General features: G+C 44.7%; 1 protein-coding gene across 2 annotated transcripts in view; it reads right to left on the reverse strand.

The window, feature by feature from the left end:
• Positions 1-14,917, reverse strand: part of ODAD2 (outer dynein arm docking complex subunit 2) — a 153,225-nt gene extending 138,308 nt beyond the window's left edge. For both annotated transcript variants that reach the window (XM_058668911.1, XM_058668909.1), the window contains exons 1-3: positions 14,763-14,917; positions 3,316-3,578; positions 985-1,083 (exon numbers count right to left, since the gene is read on the reverse strand). In XM_058668911.1, coding sequence (XP_058524894.1) covers positions 985-1,083; positions 3,316-3,488 — 272 coding nt within the window. In that variant the 5' untranslated portion in view covers positions 3,489-3,578; positions 14,763-14,917. The remainder of the gene's footprint in view (positions 1-984; positions 1,084-3,315; positions 3,579-14,762) is intronic.
• Positions 14,918-17,688: the final 2,771 nt, after the last annotated feature.

Here is a 17,688-nt window from a genome sequence, read left to right on the forward strand (position 1 = left end):
AATAAAGAAACTGGAAACTAAAATTACAGAAGAGCAATATAAATGCAAGTTAAACTGAAGGAAGGAAATGAAGAAATCAATAAAATTGGAAACAGAAAAAAGCAATTTGAAAAATGAGTAAAACAAAATCTGTTTCCATGCAAAAGATTAATAAAGTGGACAAGTGTCTAGCTATACTGATTATGTAAGTTAGGCAACAAAGATCAAATGAACCAATCCCTTTAAAAGCAGAAACCAGCACAGTTCTCTCAGGATGAAACAAGTCTGGACAACTCTTTAACTATAAATGGCATCTAATTTATAACTTCAAAGCTCAAACTAGGGTCTTGAGGCCTCAATGACTTTGCTGGAGGATTCTGCCTGAAGAACTACTTCCAATTCCACACAATCTGTTCAGAAAGCAGAAAATAAATGATTAAGCATATTGAACTTTTAATTATAGGGATCCAAAAGAGTAAAATTTGCACAACGTTAGTTGAGTGTCTTTAAAGTTTTCTTCCCCCAAGTGCTGAACGTTTACTAAAATATGGGATTTATGCCATTTCCTCCCACCCCTACCCTGTCACTCTCCCGCAAGTGGCTAACCCTTCTCCAGCCACTACACTTCTGCCATCAAACTGAAAATCAGGTGTGAGGTGGCTAGGCGGCCTCTGTCTCATTATTGTGCTTGGATGAGAAGCATCGTTAAGTGACCGAGGAGCAGACTGTCACAGGTGTGAGGGGCAACACAACTGCAGGGATGGGCACACTCAGGGCTCACAGCAGGCCCGATACTTGGTTCTCTCACTAAGTTGGCTCACACCAGGAAAGCCCACACTGCAGGTCACTGGCACGCCACAAGAGCAGAGTCCAACACTCTCCCATTGGCTCCCAGGCCTAGGAGCTGTCAGCCTTCACCTCTGGGGTCCCCAGTGTCCCAGGAAGAAGCCACTGGTCCATGTGCTCACACCTGCCCTAAGAAGCCATTGGCCAAGACAAACTCACCGAGGCAGCTGTGCTCTTCCAGGTGTGAGAGAAGCCCTGGGCTTTTCGAGTCTTCCTCCATGTTTTTCCTCTTGGGTGTCTTTGACTGGGAGTTTGGGACTAGAAATTAAAAAAAAAAAAAAATGCACATTAGCTTCATATTGATGAAGTGAGTGAACAGGAAGGAGAAGGTGGGAATGCACCCAAACACTCCTGCACCCCAGGGAGCTTCCTGACAACAGAAGGAGATGCTGCAGCCCCCCCTGGCACCTGGAAGTGTCCCCCTGGCCTCTGCACCTGACAGACACAGCACTTGCTCCAGACCTCAGTGTCCTGGGAACCCAACACTGCCACCATCAGACCCACTCTCAGCGCTACAAGGGTCATAGGAAGGAGAATGGTTCACTTTCCAGAAGAGTCCTTCCCTCCGGCTTTCTGGGCTTGCTTCCAGAATATTGTGCAGGTGTGGATCCTTGTGTCACCCTGCAGGAACCATGGTACTGACAGAGCTTTAAGTGTTGTCTGCTACAGGTAAGAGCGTGCTCTGGGTATCCTGGGTGCCCTGAGCTTTGCAGCCTGGTGTGAGGTCAGACCCTGCTCTTGGCTTTGTCAGCAGTCTACAGAGGATCCCAGATGGGGTCAATTTTATTGCCTATATATGCCAAATCAGTGTTTACTAACACAGGCCTATTAATACTTCTGAGACTGCAGCATTTTTATAATTGGGGAAGGATGCTTCAAAGAATCTAAGGAAATGGAAATTCAAAGATAAGCTTATTTTCACATTAAGAAATGTTGAAATTCACCTGCAATTTTTTATATTTCACATATTTCATGAATGTCTTCAAGATTCCTCTTATGCATGGGTTTTACATTTTTTTGGCACAGTGAATTTTTCCTTAAATCCACTGTTCATGGACTTCATAAAATGCCCCTGTATTCAGGTTATATCAGCAAGGAAAGTGCCATCAATATAAAGGTAACTCTATATTAAGGAGTTTTTAAAAACATTTATTTATTTGTATTTGAAAGGAAGAATTAGAGAGTGTGTGAGTGGGGCGGGGGGAGAGAGAGAAAATCTTCCATCTGCTGATTTACTCCCCAAATGGCCACAATGGTCAGAGCTGGGCTGATCCAAAGTCAGGAGCCAGGAGCTTCTTCTGGGTTTCCCATGCAGGTTCTGGGTCTCAGGAACTTGGATCAGAAGCAGAGCAGCCAGATGTAAACCAGCATCCATATGGAATCCTGAACTGCGGACAGGATTAACATGATAGACCACCATGCTGCTCCGCTCCACCTAAGTTTAGACATTCAAGATTCTTTAGAATTCTACTGAATCCAGTTCATACCCCATGAGACGTTGATATTTCCCATGAGGTTTCTCCATATGTTGTATTATCTTTTTTGCACATTATTTATCCTGACTCACCAAATATAGCAAACAGAATCCTAATTTCCCTTTCCCTTCACAGTGCTCCAAACATGAACCCTAGTGCTGTCCAATCCTGTTGCTCTGGGGAGAGAAGTTCGGCATAGTGATTGGTATACCCACATTCTATACTGGAACCCCTGAGTTCAAGTACCAGCTCCACTTCTGATTCTAGCTTTTGCTGATGTACCCCTGGGGAGGCAGCAGTGATGGCCCAAAATGGGCACTGTCATAGCCGGTGAAGCTGCCCTCTGTGGTGCCAGCATCCCATATGGTTGCAAGTTTATGTCCTGCCTGCTCCACTTCTGGTCCAGCTTCCTGTTAATGTGCCTGGAGAAAGCAGTGGAAGACGGCCCAAGTGACTGGATCTCGGCTGCCCACGTGGGAAGACCGGGAAGAAACTCCTTGCTTTTGGCTTTTGCCTGGCCCAACCCCAGAATCCAGTCATTGTTGCCATGGGCCGGGGGGCAGAGGGAGAAAGACGGAGCAGCAGATGAAAATCTTTATTTATCTCTCATGATCATGCCATAACACTTTCGAATCAGTTTCAAAAAAAAAAAAAAAAAAGCAGCTGGGTCACTGCCACTTATGTGAGAGACCCTGAATGATTTTCTGGCTTGTAGCTCTTAGCTTTATCCCAGCCCAGCTTCACACATCATCCTAATGTTCTCAGTATTTGGAACATGAAGTGGTGAATGGGCTCACACACTCTCTCTCTTTCTTTCTGCCTTTCAGATAGGAAATAATTTTTTTTAAAAAATCCTTTGCTGGGAATACAGAGAATAGCATCAGGAGTCAGTTTGTACCAGCTAGGATGTTTAAGCATGACTCTATACGTTTCTATTATGAAATGAACATATATGAAAACTCAGGCCCATACACAGGGCCTAAAATGTCAGAAAACCCAGCAGTCGTCGACGTACACTTTGGCATCAACAGTGGTCCTCCAATTTAAAGTCGGCTGCAATCTCTTGGTCATTTGATTCTTCCCAAAATCACTCTGGCTCTTCGGCGTGGTCTGCTCTGGGCCAGCTGCAGCGTCTCCCTGTTTGGGTGCCTCAACAAGTTGAACCTTTTCTTTTGGTTGCTCTTCCATGAGTTTAACCACCTTTATATAGGCAAATTTCCAAGCACTTTCTGCAGCAATGTCCTTGATTTATTCCGTGGTGTTTCCTGAAGCTGAAGCCTGGGGAAGAAAGCAGGAGAGACAGCATGATGCCAACTCTTTCCATTGAGCAACAAGGCTGGCTCAAGGCCATTTCAACGTCGGTGGGCTCAGGCAGAGTGTGACAACATGACACCTCTGCCTGAGCCCACCCGGAACAACAGTGCAGCTTGGGCCCACACACCTCTCATGACCTGAGACACGTCACATCAAGTGCCCAGAGCAAAGCCCAAGGGAGCATGTTGAACGTATCCAACAGACACAAGCCCACATGGAGAAGGAAGCATGAGTCATTTTAAGAGATTTCTTACGACAAATGGTGCAAACCAGGAAAAAAAAAAAAGATAGCAATGCAGTAAAGAGCTGCAAAGAAAACAAAGGCAAAGACCTGTCCAACTTCTCTACTGAGAAGTGTACAGATACACACATCATTCGACAGTGAAGGCAAGCTAGAGACACCCACAAACAAACAAAAACAGCGTCCTCTGCCCACAATCCTAGAGTGTGAAATGTGCTTCTTCAGCCGTCAGAACCATCAGGTCAGAAACACGGACCTACCTGCACACAGAGACTCAGGCTATAGAGATTATAATAATAAAATCACAAAACACACTGAAGATTTGTGTATTATTTAGAATTACTTAAAAACATAACAAAATCTAAACCAAAATAGCTACATTTTGAAGATGTCATAGACACTAGATTGAATAATATTACTGATGACAAATACTTAAAATCAGAGATGTCCACTTAAGTCCCAAGGCAGGAACAAAGAAACAGTTAAAATGGAAGTGTGAGTAATAAAGAAACAGCATAAATAAAACAGACTCACTTTCAAGGTTCAACTATTGCAAAAAGGGCAGAAAAAGACAAAACGGACAAGAAAGTAAATTAAACTATGTCAGTGGTTATAAGCAATGACAGTTATTTCTAAAACAAATTAAAAGAAGAAAAAGGAAAAGTCAACTTCTTGGAAATCAAGAGCAACTATACATAAATATTAAAACACATTAAAAATAAGAAGCTGGGGTGGGCGTTGTGCACAGGGGTTAACCCAGTGCTTGGGGCACCCGCACCCAGTACCTGCAGCCCTGAATGTGAGTCCCAGCCCCACTGCTAATGCTAGCTTTCTGGAAATGTGCACCCAGGCAGGCAGGAAGAGACGATTCAAGCACTGGGACCCCGGCCCTCCATAGGGAGGCCAGGACCAAAGGCCTGACTGCCAGCTTGCTCCTCACTACTGTAGGCTTGCAAAAAGCGAACACGCAATAGAAGATCTCTCTCTCACTCTCGCTTTACCTCTTCATCCTTCTACCCTTCAAATAAGCAAAACAGAAAAATAAACATATTTTAAAATAAATAAAATGCTACCTAAGAAATGTTCATGCAATCAATCAAATGAAGCAGGAGAGGCTATAGCAAAATCAGACTCTAAAACAAGTAACAGCAGAGATAAAGAGGAGCATGCGTAACGACTGAGAGTCATGAAGCACGTGATTCTAAATACACAGTCACCGGCTAGAACGTCACAATACTGGAGGCAAAGACAGGACTAGAGGGGAACCACACAAATCCACCACAAGGAGACTTCACACAGTCCTCTGCGGGACACAGCCAGCGAGCGGACACTCAGCCAGACACGTCAGCCAGGACCAGGTGACCTGAGACACATTCAGCCAAGTCCACCGAGGGGCACCGCAGGAACACACACTCTTCCTAAGTTCCTAAAGGAGATTGTACCTTCAGCCGTAAGTGAACATCAGGACCCTGAATGGAACTTAAATCATTTGAAAACCATTTCTCAGGGTTGGCACAGTGGTGTAGCACAATAATCCTCTGCCTGAGGCACCAGCATCCCATGTGGGCACCACATGAGTTCACGTCCCAGCTGCTCCACTTTCGATTCAGCTCCCTGATAATGGCGTGGGAAAGCAGCGGGGAGTAGGAGGGGCTAGTCCTTGGGCCCTGCAATTACTAGCAGAAATGGAAGCAGCTCTCAGCTGCAGCTTCAGATTGGTCCAGCTCTGGCTGTTGCAGCCATTGACAGGAACGACCAATGGAAGACCTCTCTATATTTAGTTCTTCCAAGTAAAATAAATCTCTAAAATTGCACCATTTCTCTTAATTAAGCTAGAATTCACTTAATAAAGATCTGGAAGATCATAAAATACCCTGCCATGAATAAATAAATCACATATCAAAATCTATGTGACACAGTTTATGCAGCATTTATCAAGAAATGTAAAGAAAAAACTTTATAGCAAAAACAGTAATCATTGATTTAAACTTCTAACATAAGAAATTAAGTTAAAAAGACAAAGGGAAGGCCCAGTGCAATAGCCTAGTGGCTGAAGTCCTCGTCTTGCACACGTCAGGATCCCATATGGACACCAGTTCTAATCCCAGCAGTCCTGCTTTCCATCCAGCTCCCTGCTTGTGGCCTGGGAAAGCAGTCGAGAACAGCCCAAAGCCTTGGGACCCTGCACCCATGTCCATGTGGGAGACCTGAAAGAGCTCCTGGCTCCTGGCTTCAGATTGGCTCAGCACCAGCCATTGCGGTCACTTGGGGAGTGAATCACCCAACAGAGGATCTCCCTCTCTGTCTCTCCTCCTCTCTGTATATCTGACTTTCCAATAAAACAGGAAAAAAAGGCAGAGGGAAATCATAAAAGCTGAAATCAAATAGAAAGACAAAAAATAAACTCTATGAAACAAATACTTAATTCTTGGAGACACAAAAAACAAACATTAGGAATGAAATTGGAGTCTACAGATAGGAAAGAATAGTATGGAATCTTATGTCTGATGCTAATAAATTAAAACCAGTACACATTCATTGGAACACACGAACTGCCAAAACTCCCTAAACAACAGAAGTGGGAGAAGTCCACGTAGCACGGCACAAGAAAGGCAAGGATCAGCCACTGAGCCATGGCACCAGGCCCCTCTTTAAACATCTTATTACTGTTTCACCCTTTTCCCCAAAGGAAGCATTTTATGGCTTTTCTAGAGCATACCCAAGTTGTCAGACTATCATTTTCGTGCTCCAGGGCCACAGTGGCACAAAATGAGTGTCCCTTGAACACAAGCACCGTGATTCACAATGGCCCATCTGGTAACGGAGATGGCTACTAAGCAAGACACTTGTGGGTAGTGGACACAGCAAGGACGTGCTAGAGCACAGAATGACTCATGCCCTGGCAGGATGGAGACACATGGTGCGAGATTTCATCATGTTACTCAGAATGGCATGCAATTTAAAATTCATGAATTACTGATTTCTGGAACATTCCATCTTGTAATATTTGGACCACCACTGATCACAGATAACCGAAACCACAGCTAAGAGGGAACTGCTGTAAGACCTCAGTGAATGGAAGGCCATACTATGTTCCTGGATTAAAAAACTCAGTATCCAAAGAAGTCTGGTTTCTCTGAATTCATCTTACATTCATCAGTCATAATTCTTCAGTAATTTCCCCCTTTTTGAAGGGACTGACAAGGCTGACCCTAACAACCCTTTAAACATATAAAAGACCTAGAATAGCCAAAGTTTAAAACACAATACTGGCAAACTCCTACAGCAATCAAGCCAGTTCTAGTATTGGTATAAAAACAAGTATGGGGCCCGGTCGGTAGCCTAGTGGCTAAAGTCCTCACCTTAAATGTGCCAGGATCCCATATTGGCACCGGTTCTAATTCTGGCAGCCCCACTTCCCATCCAGCTCCCTGCTTGTGGCCTGGGAAAGCAGAGCCTTGGAACCTGCACCCACATGGGAGACCCAGAAGAGGCTCTTGGCTCCTGGCTTTGGATAGGCTCTGCCCTGGCCGTTGTGGCCACTTGGGGAGTGAACCAACAGATGGAAGATATTTCTCTCTGTCTCTCTGCTCTCTGTAATCTGCCTTTTCAATAAGAAAAAAACAATAAATCTTAAAAATATATATGTAAGATCAAAGGTACAGAATGGAGTGTAAAGGTATAAATTCTTACACATATCTAAAGCTGATTTCTGATAAAGATATAAAGATAACTCATTTGAAAAAGATGACAGTTTTGCTTATTTTGATAAATGGTGTTGTTAACAACCAGATATCTATTTGCAAAACAATATGAATTTTGATCCATAGCATATACACACAAATAAAACTACATACTATAGGCTTAAATGTAGAACATAAAATTTAAAAATTCCAACAAGAAAATAAAAGATTCATCTTTGTGACAATGGGTTTGCCAAGATTTTTTATTAGATTAACACTACCAAACAAACAAACAAAAAAAACCACATTTGACTTTGTGAAATTGCCAGACAATGGAGTATGAAAAGGCAGGACTTGAACTAGAAACAAGTATTTATCAGTCATACACCTGACAGACCATACATGCCAGCAACATACATATGCTCTTGCAACTCAAGAATAAAAATCAAACAATCAGATTTTAAAAACTGCAAAAGACCCAAATAATGATAAAGATACACAGGCAGGAAGAAGTGAGCCTAAGAATGATCGTTGTCAAGAAATGCAAAGTAAGAGCATGCCTTTGGCACAGAGGTTTACATGTCTGCTCGAGTCACCAGCATCCTTCTAAGCCAGCATTCGGTTAACCAGAAGGGGGGAAGCAACAGGAGGTGAATGGCTCCAGGAGTGGGCCTGAGCCAGCTGCATGACAGGTCCGCAGCCACAGGGCTCCAGGAGTGGGCCTGAGCCAGCTGCATGACAGGTCCGCAGCCACAGGGCTCCAGGAGTGGGCCTGCACCGGCGGTGTGACAGGTCCGGAGCCACAGGGCTCCAGAAGTGGGCCTGAGCCAGCTGCATGACAGGTCCAGAGCCACAGGGCTCCAGGAGTGGGCCTGAGGCAGCTGCATGACAGGTCCGGAGCCACAGGGCTCCAGGAGTGGGCCTGAGGCAGCTGCATGACAGGTCCGGAGCCACAGGGCTCCAGGAGTGGGCCTGAGCCAGCTGCATGACAGGTCCGCAGCCACAGGGCTCCAGGAGTGGGCCTGCACCGGCGGTGTGACAGGCCCAGAGCTGCAAGACTCCGGAAGTAGGCCTGAGCCAGCAGCGTGATAGGCCCAGAGCTGCAGCTTTCCAACTTGAGCCTGATCATCAGCCCTGGCTGTTGTTGGCTCTGGGCAGCGAAACACAACCAGAATACCTCTCTCTCTTTCTGCCTTTCAAATAAAATGAAAACTAACCAATTAGGAAATGCAAATGAAAACCCAATGAGATAACAATACACTCCTAAACCATCTAAACCTAAGGATGACCATACGAGCTACGGGAAGCATGTGGTATGGTCTTCTCCTACACACCCATCATGGATGTAAACCATATAACCCTTTGGAATGCAGTTTATCGATGACTTAAAATTGTAAATATACCACTACCATATTACCTTGCCATTTCATTCTCGTTTTATTGAGAAGTAAAGGAAATGAATGGCCATACAAATGCTGTACAAAAAAGTTCATGGTAGCTTTGTAATAGTCCAGAATTTGAAGCAACCTGTATGCCCATCACTAGGTGCATGGAGAAACAAATTGTGGTATATCCATACAATGGGACTGTTCATCCATAAAAAAAAAAAAATCCACTGGTGATAAATGTGAAGGCACAGATGAATCTCAAAAGCATTATACTGAATGAAACATAACATATCACTACATTTATAGGAAGAACATAGTCAATACTAATCTATAGTGAGCCAAATCAGAAGTTGCCTATGAGAGAAGATTGAAGGCATTGTCTGAAGTGATGAGAATGTTCTGTCTTTATTTAAAGTATTGCGTAGATATCTGTCAGAAATCATGACAGAGGGATGAGCACTTGACCTAGCAGCTTAGTCCTGATTCCATCCCTAAGTGCAACTTGAAAAAACACTATCAGCAGCGACAGGCATTGTGATACAGCAAGTCTCTGCTTGGGATACCCACATCCCATACTGAAAGCGTTAGGATGGAGTCCCAACTCCGCTTTCCATCCGGCTTCCTGCTAATGTGCCTGGAAGGCAACTGATGAGGGCCCAAGTGTGTGGGTTCCTGTCACTCCTCTCTGAGAGCCAGACAGAGCGCTGGGCTCCCGGCTTTGTCTGGTTCATCCATGGCAACTGCCTCTGGGGAGTGAACCAGCAGATAGAAACTTTCTGTTTTTTTCACTTTGCCTTTCCAATAGATAAAAGTTTAAGAAATACCATTACCAATATACTAAGAGAAGATATCACACACATGAAACCAGACTCAAATTCTTTAACATCAAAAAATTAACAAGATGAAAGTTTTACATTTTTGAACTTTGAGTTACATACAATGAGACATAAAGGCAAACCATGGTGAGATGGAGTGGAAAAAAAACTAGAAAACTAACTGCAGAGTAACTAATAACTAGTAAAAGAAAAGGGGAAAAAATTAAAGATGTAACATGAAAAAATATTTTCCAGTGCCGAATGTCACCACTAATGAAAAACAAACAAAATAAAGACCACCATGAAATCACAGAAGACCTAAAAGCTTCAGAAGACAGGAAAAGCCAAAACATGTTACAAAATGCCTTTAAATACTAGGTAAAAAAATCGACTTCCAGGTTGCCACAAGTATTATTCTAGGAATGACAGCTGAGAGCTGAGAGGACAAAAACACCTGATCCTCAATTTCTTCCCCGCCCGTGTGTCTCTTTACCCACAAATCTCCACCAAGTGAATGATGCGGGGCACTCAGAAAAACAGACAAGGAGTAAATGGACGTGCTCAGCAGAAGGGCTGTAAGTGAACACCCAGTAGCTAACACCATACCAGTGGTGCGGAACAGCTTCGCCCTCCAGTCAGGAACTTCCGTCCAACAGGGTCTGCAAAGTCACAATAATTAGGAATGAAAAAAAATTTTAAAAAATATGCAGATTAGAGAGGAGAAAATGAAACCATCTGTGTTTACAGATGACATGTTTTACTATATAGAAGCATCTAAAGAATCTACTCTTACAGGCATGCAAGAGTGACCCCACTGAAGTTGGAGGACTCTTGTTAATTTTATCTATTCATTTGAAAGGTAAAGTAAGAGAGATTTTTCCATCTTTTGGCTCACTCCTCAAACGCTCACAATAGCCAAAGCTGTACAATGCTGAAGCCAAGAGCCAGGGACATCACTCCACTCTCCTATTTAGCTGTGCGGGACCCAAAATACTTGGGTCACCGTCATGTGCTGCTGCTGCCTCCAGGCACATGAGCAAAGAACAGCATCAGAATATGGGATGCAGGCAGCCTGAGTGGCAGCTTAACTCACTGCACCACGACCCAACCTGGAATTCCTTCCTGAATGTAACACCCAAACAGTCAGATACACTTTAACACTCAAAATGCACTGTGTCTCTATAAAATTGTAGCACAAAATTCAAAAATTCAAAATAAAAAATTAACAAAAAAATTTTAAACGCACTGTGCTTCTATGTGCAAACAGTGAATAATTGCAGATATTAATAAAATAATTCTATTTTCAGCAGCATCAAAACCAATAACACAATTAGGGCCCGGTGCGGTGGCCTAGCGGCTAAAGTCCTCGCCTTGACTGCGTCAGGATCCCATATGGGCACCGGTTCTAATCCCGGCAGCTCCACTTCCCATCCAGCTCCCTGCTTGTGGCCTGGGAAAGCAGTTTAGGATGGCCCAAACCCTTGGAACCCTGCATGCGTGTGGGAGACCTGGAGGAAGTTCCTGGCTCCTGACTTCGGATCGGCGCAGCCCCAGCTGTTGCAGTCACTTAGGGAGTGAATCATCAGTGAATCATCGGATGGAAGATCTTCCTCTCTGTCTCTCCTCCTCTCTGTATGTCTGACTTTGCAATAAAAATAAAACAAATTTTTTAAAAAATAATAATAATAACACAATTAGTAAATCTGATGGAGGAGAAAGACTTGTGTATGGAAAACTACAGAATATTACTGAAAAAAGTCAAAGATAAAAACAAAGATATCTCTTACTCTTGGATTGGCAGATTTAATATTGCTAAGATGATAAGCCACATAAAGTTTACAAACTAAGTGAAATGCCTATCAAAATCCCAGGGGCATTTTTTTTTTTTTGTCCAAATGGCAAAACTAAGTCCCTAATTTATGTAAAGACTCAACGAATCCCGAAGAGCCAAAGCAGTATTGAAAACTAAACAAAGTGTGGGGACTCCCCTTTCCCTTCTGTCAAGACTGCCTGAACTGTCATAATGTACAAAGCATGGCACCAGGCCCATGCACCAAACCCTTCCATTGTCCGTTAACTGATGCTTGGCAAGATCTGGGGACACTCCATGGGCGAGGACTCCCAACACACGGTGATGGGAAAGGCAGATGTCCACAGGCTGAAGAAGCTCATCCAACAATCAGAGCGAACTAAAGACCCACAGCTTCAGGGCTAAACTTCAAAATCATTAGGGAAATACAAGAGAAAATCTTGATGATTTGGATTTTGCAATGATTTCCCAAATACAATACCACAAACAGGCAATTCAGTAAAATAAAATAATAGTTAAATTAGAATTAACATTAAAAATGCCTATGCATTGAAGGTCATCATAAAAGTCAAAAGACAACTTACAAAACAGAAGAAAATATTTGAAAAATCTTCCGTGTGATAAACAATATATTAAGAACGCTTGCAACTCAACAATGGGAAATAATCCAGTTTTTTAGATGGGCAAATGACTAGAATAGACATTTCTTCAAAGAAGATACACAACTAGTCTGTAATCACATGAAGATAAGCTCAATATTACTGTTGGTTAGAGAGCTACAACCCAAACCCACAGGAGAGTCAGTAACCCAAAATGACCAAAACGAGCACACGTTGGCAAAGATGCAGACCAACTGAAGTGCTTGTCCTTTGCTGGTGATTCCTCCCAAAAGTAAACAGTCACAACTGACAAAAAAAAAAACTCAACAACCCAAGTGTCCACTGACAGGTAAGTGGGTCAATAATAGAACATCTATAAAAGGGGCATTGTTCAGTTATCAAAAGGAATGCAGTTCTGATACCTGCCCTCCCACATAGTTGAACCCGGAAAGCATTCTACTAAGTGGAAAAGGCCAGGCACAAAGGGTGATTATCGTGTGATTCCACTGAAGCAAAATACCTAGGACAGGCACATTCACAGCAAGCGTCCATGGGCTGGGGCAAGGAGAAACGGGCATCACTCAATCCTCACGGTGACCATAACTCCCACAGGAAAAGAACTCAACTCCCTGAACTCTTTGCTGCTGCCTCCTAGATACACCCCCTGGGTAAGGAGGCTGGGACCAGGAGCAAGCAAACGACCAGGACCCAGGCTCTATAATACGGAGAAACATGTCTAGACAGGCCCTGTGCTCAGAGCCAGAGGTCTACCTTGGATCTCCTTGTCTTACCACCATCAGGTTCATCTAGTCTTACTTCATAAAATCCTGTGTCAACCGATGTTGGTGTCTTCGTCTAGCACTATTTCATAAAACATGAAAAAAATATTCAAAGGCAGCACAATCTTTGTGCATCAATAGAACAGTCCTGTAGGCCACTTCCCTGGAGGGACAGCAAGGATCAAACCATCACCTTGTCCAGGCCTTCATATAGAGCCCAGGCTTCTGTCACTACACTCTGGCCCAAAAGGAAAGATGAGAAGGGCCTGTACAGAAAGTCACTTGCAGTATGAGAGCTATCATCTGGAAAATCAAGGGACATTTTGAAAGTGCTACAAATCAATAGAACTTATATTGGGAATAACACTCTAATAATTAAAAGAAAAGTTCAAAAAGAGACAAAGTCATTCTGCACGTTGCTGATGGTATAGAAAAGCCTTGACTAATATGGATGTTTAAAAGCAACTATGTAAACCTACCTGTTTAGACCTATTTCCTGAAATTTTTGATTTTTTTTTTCTCTTAAAAAGGTAACATCTTCGAAATGTCAGCACCTTTTTTTATCCTAAATAATTCCCTTCTTCTCACCTGCTTTGCCCTTTGGGAGTAAACATGCGCTGTGATTAATGCAGGCAGCATCACAACCCAAGCCAGGAAGTGAAGGACTCGGGCATGAGCTCCTGACCAGACCAGGCATGCGCAGGCAGAGCCCCTCCCCGACTCAGTCCTTCACTCCGCAGGCCCTCCCACAGGTACAAAGGGCCCTCTGCAACCCAGCGGATAACTCATAGACCCTGCCTTCTGCTACATCCTGAGAGGTGCACCGGGACCGCAAGAGCCTCAGGTGGGAGTCAGCCAAGGCCAGCAGAGCTGAGGCCCCCCCGGAAGACAGTCACGTCTGCTGTGACATTCTGCTCTGCTCTGTGTGCAGCACGGCTACCACTCAGACACCTTCCATGGCACTGTTTCTCGGGATCTCTCTGTCCCCCACCTGCTGCCTCCATCCCTCCTTCTTGTCTCACTCCTGTCATCATCTCCTTTTTCTACCCTACCCTCAGACAACACGGAGTACAGATGTACATGCATCTTGTGCCACTACGAATAACACACAAAGCCAAAAGCTCATGAAAAGCGTTTTTAGAATCCATGCATATTTTGTCACAATATACATTCTCCAAACACTTTCTGAAATCTTGTACATAATGGTAGTGTGTCAGGTATAATTATGTGTGTGTATGTAACATGTAAATGCACATACAACTGAAGTGCACTTCAAAAGCTGTTACATCTTGAATCAGTTTCATGGTCTTGTCATTAGTTTATAAGTGACCAGAAACACCCAGACATTTCTAGACCTGTGAAGCTGGGTGTGTGAATATCAATAGTGTTCAACAGAGACAAAGATTACTGCTCAGCTCTAGAAGGTCAAAGAAAATCATTCCTTTTTTACCCCGTTTTCTAATTAAAGATTTAATGTCTCTAGGCTATGAAAGCAAACATCAGAATCCTACTCAGGTTGTCTCCTACTTCCTCCAGAAGTAAGCACGGTGTAACAGCACTAGGAAAAGCAGGGAAGGCTGGCACAGGAGGTGCCTACAGGGATGATACCCCACAACGGGGTGCCCACACTCCACACCAAACCAGGCCAGATCCAAGACTCCCAGCAGAGCCCTGCAGCAGTCAGGCCTACCCTGGAAGGACAGCCATGACTGGCATGCTCATGTGGGAGGGCCCAGGCAGGAGGGTGCCCCAGCTGATGGCAGGGGTCACAGGATATGGGCGTGTGCAACCAGGACGGGGAGAGCCATTTCTGTTTCATAGGCCCAAGCCCACCTGTGCAGACTCTGCTCTGTAGCGTTCACTAGCCTGGGAGTCCTCAGTACTGCCTTCCTCCTGGGCCAGGTCGAGTTGGGCTGCCAGCAGGAAGCCAAAGGTCAACACTGCACCTGCAGTCAGAAGCAGGAGCAGCATCTGCTGTGGGCCCGGGCACTCCAACAACGGCCCCCACCCTGGCAGCGGCAGTTGTGTCCAGTCCTGACAGTTGGTTCCAAAGGTCAGGTGTTCTTTTCTTCCCCTGGCCCCAGAGCCAGCATTCCCCAGCCCCTGGGAAATGTCCTTAGCAGCCGCCAAGGGTACCATCTGCAGAAGCATAGGCCCCAGCTCTGCCTTTTCTACAAAGCACCCCATCTGAGTGACTGAGGTGCCACTATTCAGCAGCAGCACCCACACCTCACTGCTCTGGGTTCCAGCTTCATGGAGACCAAGGCCCTGAAGCAGCAGCACCACCACAAGCAGCCCTGCAAAGGCCTGGGTCCCAGCCTAGACACAGGGCCTCCCTGCTGGCGATGTCACGGCTTCGCTTTCTCCTCCAGTTCTCAGGATGGTTGCTGCAGTCACGTCTACCTTCCTCCATTTCCTTTTGTGTTATTGTGCCGTGGCTGCATAACTAAGTAGGCAACTGATGAATCGTAAAAACATTTCCATTCTATAAATGGAGTGGCCATTTGGTTACCTGTTCCTCAGGAGACTGGCTTCAACCTGCTACTTTTAAAATGCACCTGCTGGCCTTGTCCAGGACCCTGCCCCTGACCTGCCAAGCAGCACCTCCTCCCCTGTCGGCCTTGAGACATTGTCCACCCAGCATCCGTGGACACGTCACCAGGAACCCAGTCAACCAGCTTGCTAGATGCATTTGGACAGATGACCCTGACATCTGGTTGAAGAGTCATCTGAAACCACTTGCTCAGCAACGAACAGGCTCAGTGCCACATGCTGGCCTCCGCAGAGTCCACAGTGCAGACACTGTGCTTCCTCTGTTGCTTGACAACACCGCCAGGGGGAGCACCTGGAGTCTGTAAGCGTGCATAAGTAACCAGAGATGAACTTCAGGGACACACACCTGTGGCAGAGTACGTGGGGGTGCTGCCTTTCTCCTGAAGCCACTCACTTGCAGCTGTTCTGTGCCCTGCAGCCCAGACCCCTGAAATGAATGTTGGAAATCAGTGTAAATGCTTCCAGACAGAATCTACAACAAACATATGCACACATTCCAGGACATCAGGGTGAATATCAATTTTGTAATTAAAACTGCAGTTGACACATTACGGAATTAACACATAACAATACATAACATTAAATCTACTCAATCTGAAAATTACATCAAAAAAGGTTTCAAAAAACTACCAAAAAAATATGTTGACACACTCCCTAAATAATATTTGTACTATAAGTTACCCAATGGTATTAAAGAGTTTCTGAAAACAGCAAGACCACTGAAGGTCCCCTGAGCTGAACGGTAACTAAATTTTTAAAAATTTTATAATTAGCCTAAATGCAACCAAGACAATTTCATCCCATTAAAATAAATGATAAATAATTAGCAGTAACTTTCAGAATTTATTTTGTTTCTGCTCTCTCTAATATTCTGAAATTTTTGCAACAAATATTTGCAGGTTTCCTTTAAGATTTTTTTTTATTTGAAAGTAAGAGTTACGGGCCCAGTGTGGGGGCCTAGCAGCCAAAGTCCTCACCTTGAACACATCAGGATCCCATATGGGCGCCAGTTCTAATCCTGGCAGCCCTGGAAGAGGCTCTGGGGTTCTGGCTTCAGATTGGCGCAGCTCTAGCCATTGCAGTCTCTTGGGGAGTGAATCATTGGATGGAAGATCTTCCTTTCTGTCTCTTCTCCGTATATCCGACTTAGCAATAATAATAACAATCTTTTTAAAAAGTAAGAGTTACAAGACAGTGTGATAAAGAATGAAATATATATAGAGAAGGACGGGACTCTTCTATCTACTGTTTCACTATCCAAATGGCTGCAATGGCTGGAGCTGGGTTGATCCCAGGAAGCAGGAGCCAAGAGCTTCATCTGGGTCTCCCACATGGGTGCAGCGTCCCAAGGCCTTGGGCCATCTTCTGTGCTTTCCCAAGCCATTCAGAGACAGTAGGATCAGAACTGCAGCAGGCACATGGGATGCCCGGCACCTCAGGCACAGGCTTAACTTGCTTTGCCCCAGCGCAAGCCCCTTGAGGTTTCCTTTTGAAATAGAACAGCTGTACGAACACTGGCCTGGACACTCCAGGCCTCTCATCTCCCTTCTACCCTCAGAACTACATGTTTGGTGATTTTATCAAGAGTATTTAGTGGAGGGCCTGGCATGATGGCTAAATCCCCACCTTGTAAGTGCCAGGACTACATATGGGTGCTGGTTTGTGTCCCAGCTGCTCTACTTCCCATCCAGCTCCCTGCTTGTGGCCTGGGAAGGCGTCAAGGATGACCCAAAGCCTTGGGAACCTACACCCATGTGGGAGACCTGGAAAAAGTTCCTGTTTCCTGGCTTTGGGTCAGCTCAGCTCCAGCTGTTCTGGCCACACAAGTATACAGAATATCTTTCTCTGTATCTCCTTCTTTTTGTAAATATGCCTTTGAGAGAGAGAGTGAGAAAGAGAGAGAGAGAAAGAAACAGAAGGAAGGAAGGGAGGGAAGGAAATACAGAGAGGGGGAGGAAGGATGGGAGAAAGAAAAGAAGAATGGAGAAAAGGAGGAATGTTTCGTGAAGTCGGGTCTTCCTCCACTGTGCGCTAATCTGAACTCTGCATGTTTACCACGGAGTCCCTGTTAGCTGCTAGAAGCGAAAATTATCCTCTCGTCTAACAGATCCCTCCAAGCCAGTTCACTATGTTTTTGCACTAAGCTGTCTCTGACAGACGCAGTTAGAACTCACGGCATTCCTGCGATCTCACTGAATCTAAGTCA

Source organism: Ochotona princeps, chromosome 10, assembly GCF_030435755.1.
Source record: "Ochotona princeps isolate mOchPri1 chromosome 10, mOchPri1.hap1, whole genome shotgun sequence".
Lineage (NCBI taxonomy): Eukaryota > Metazoa > Chordata > Mammalia > Lagomorpha > Ochotonidae > Ochotona > Ochotona princeps.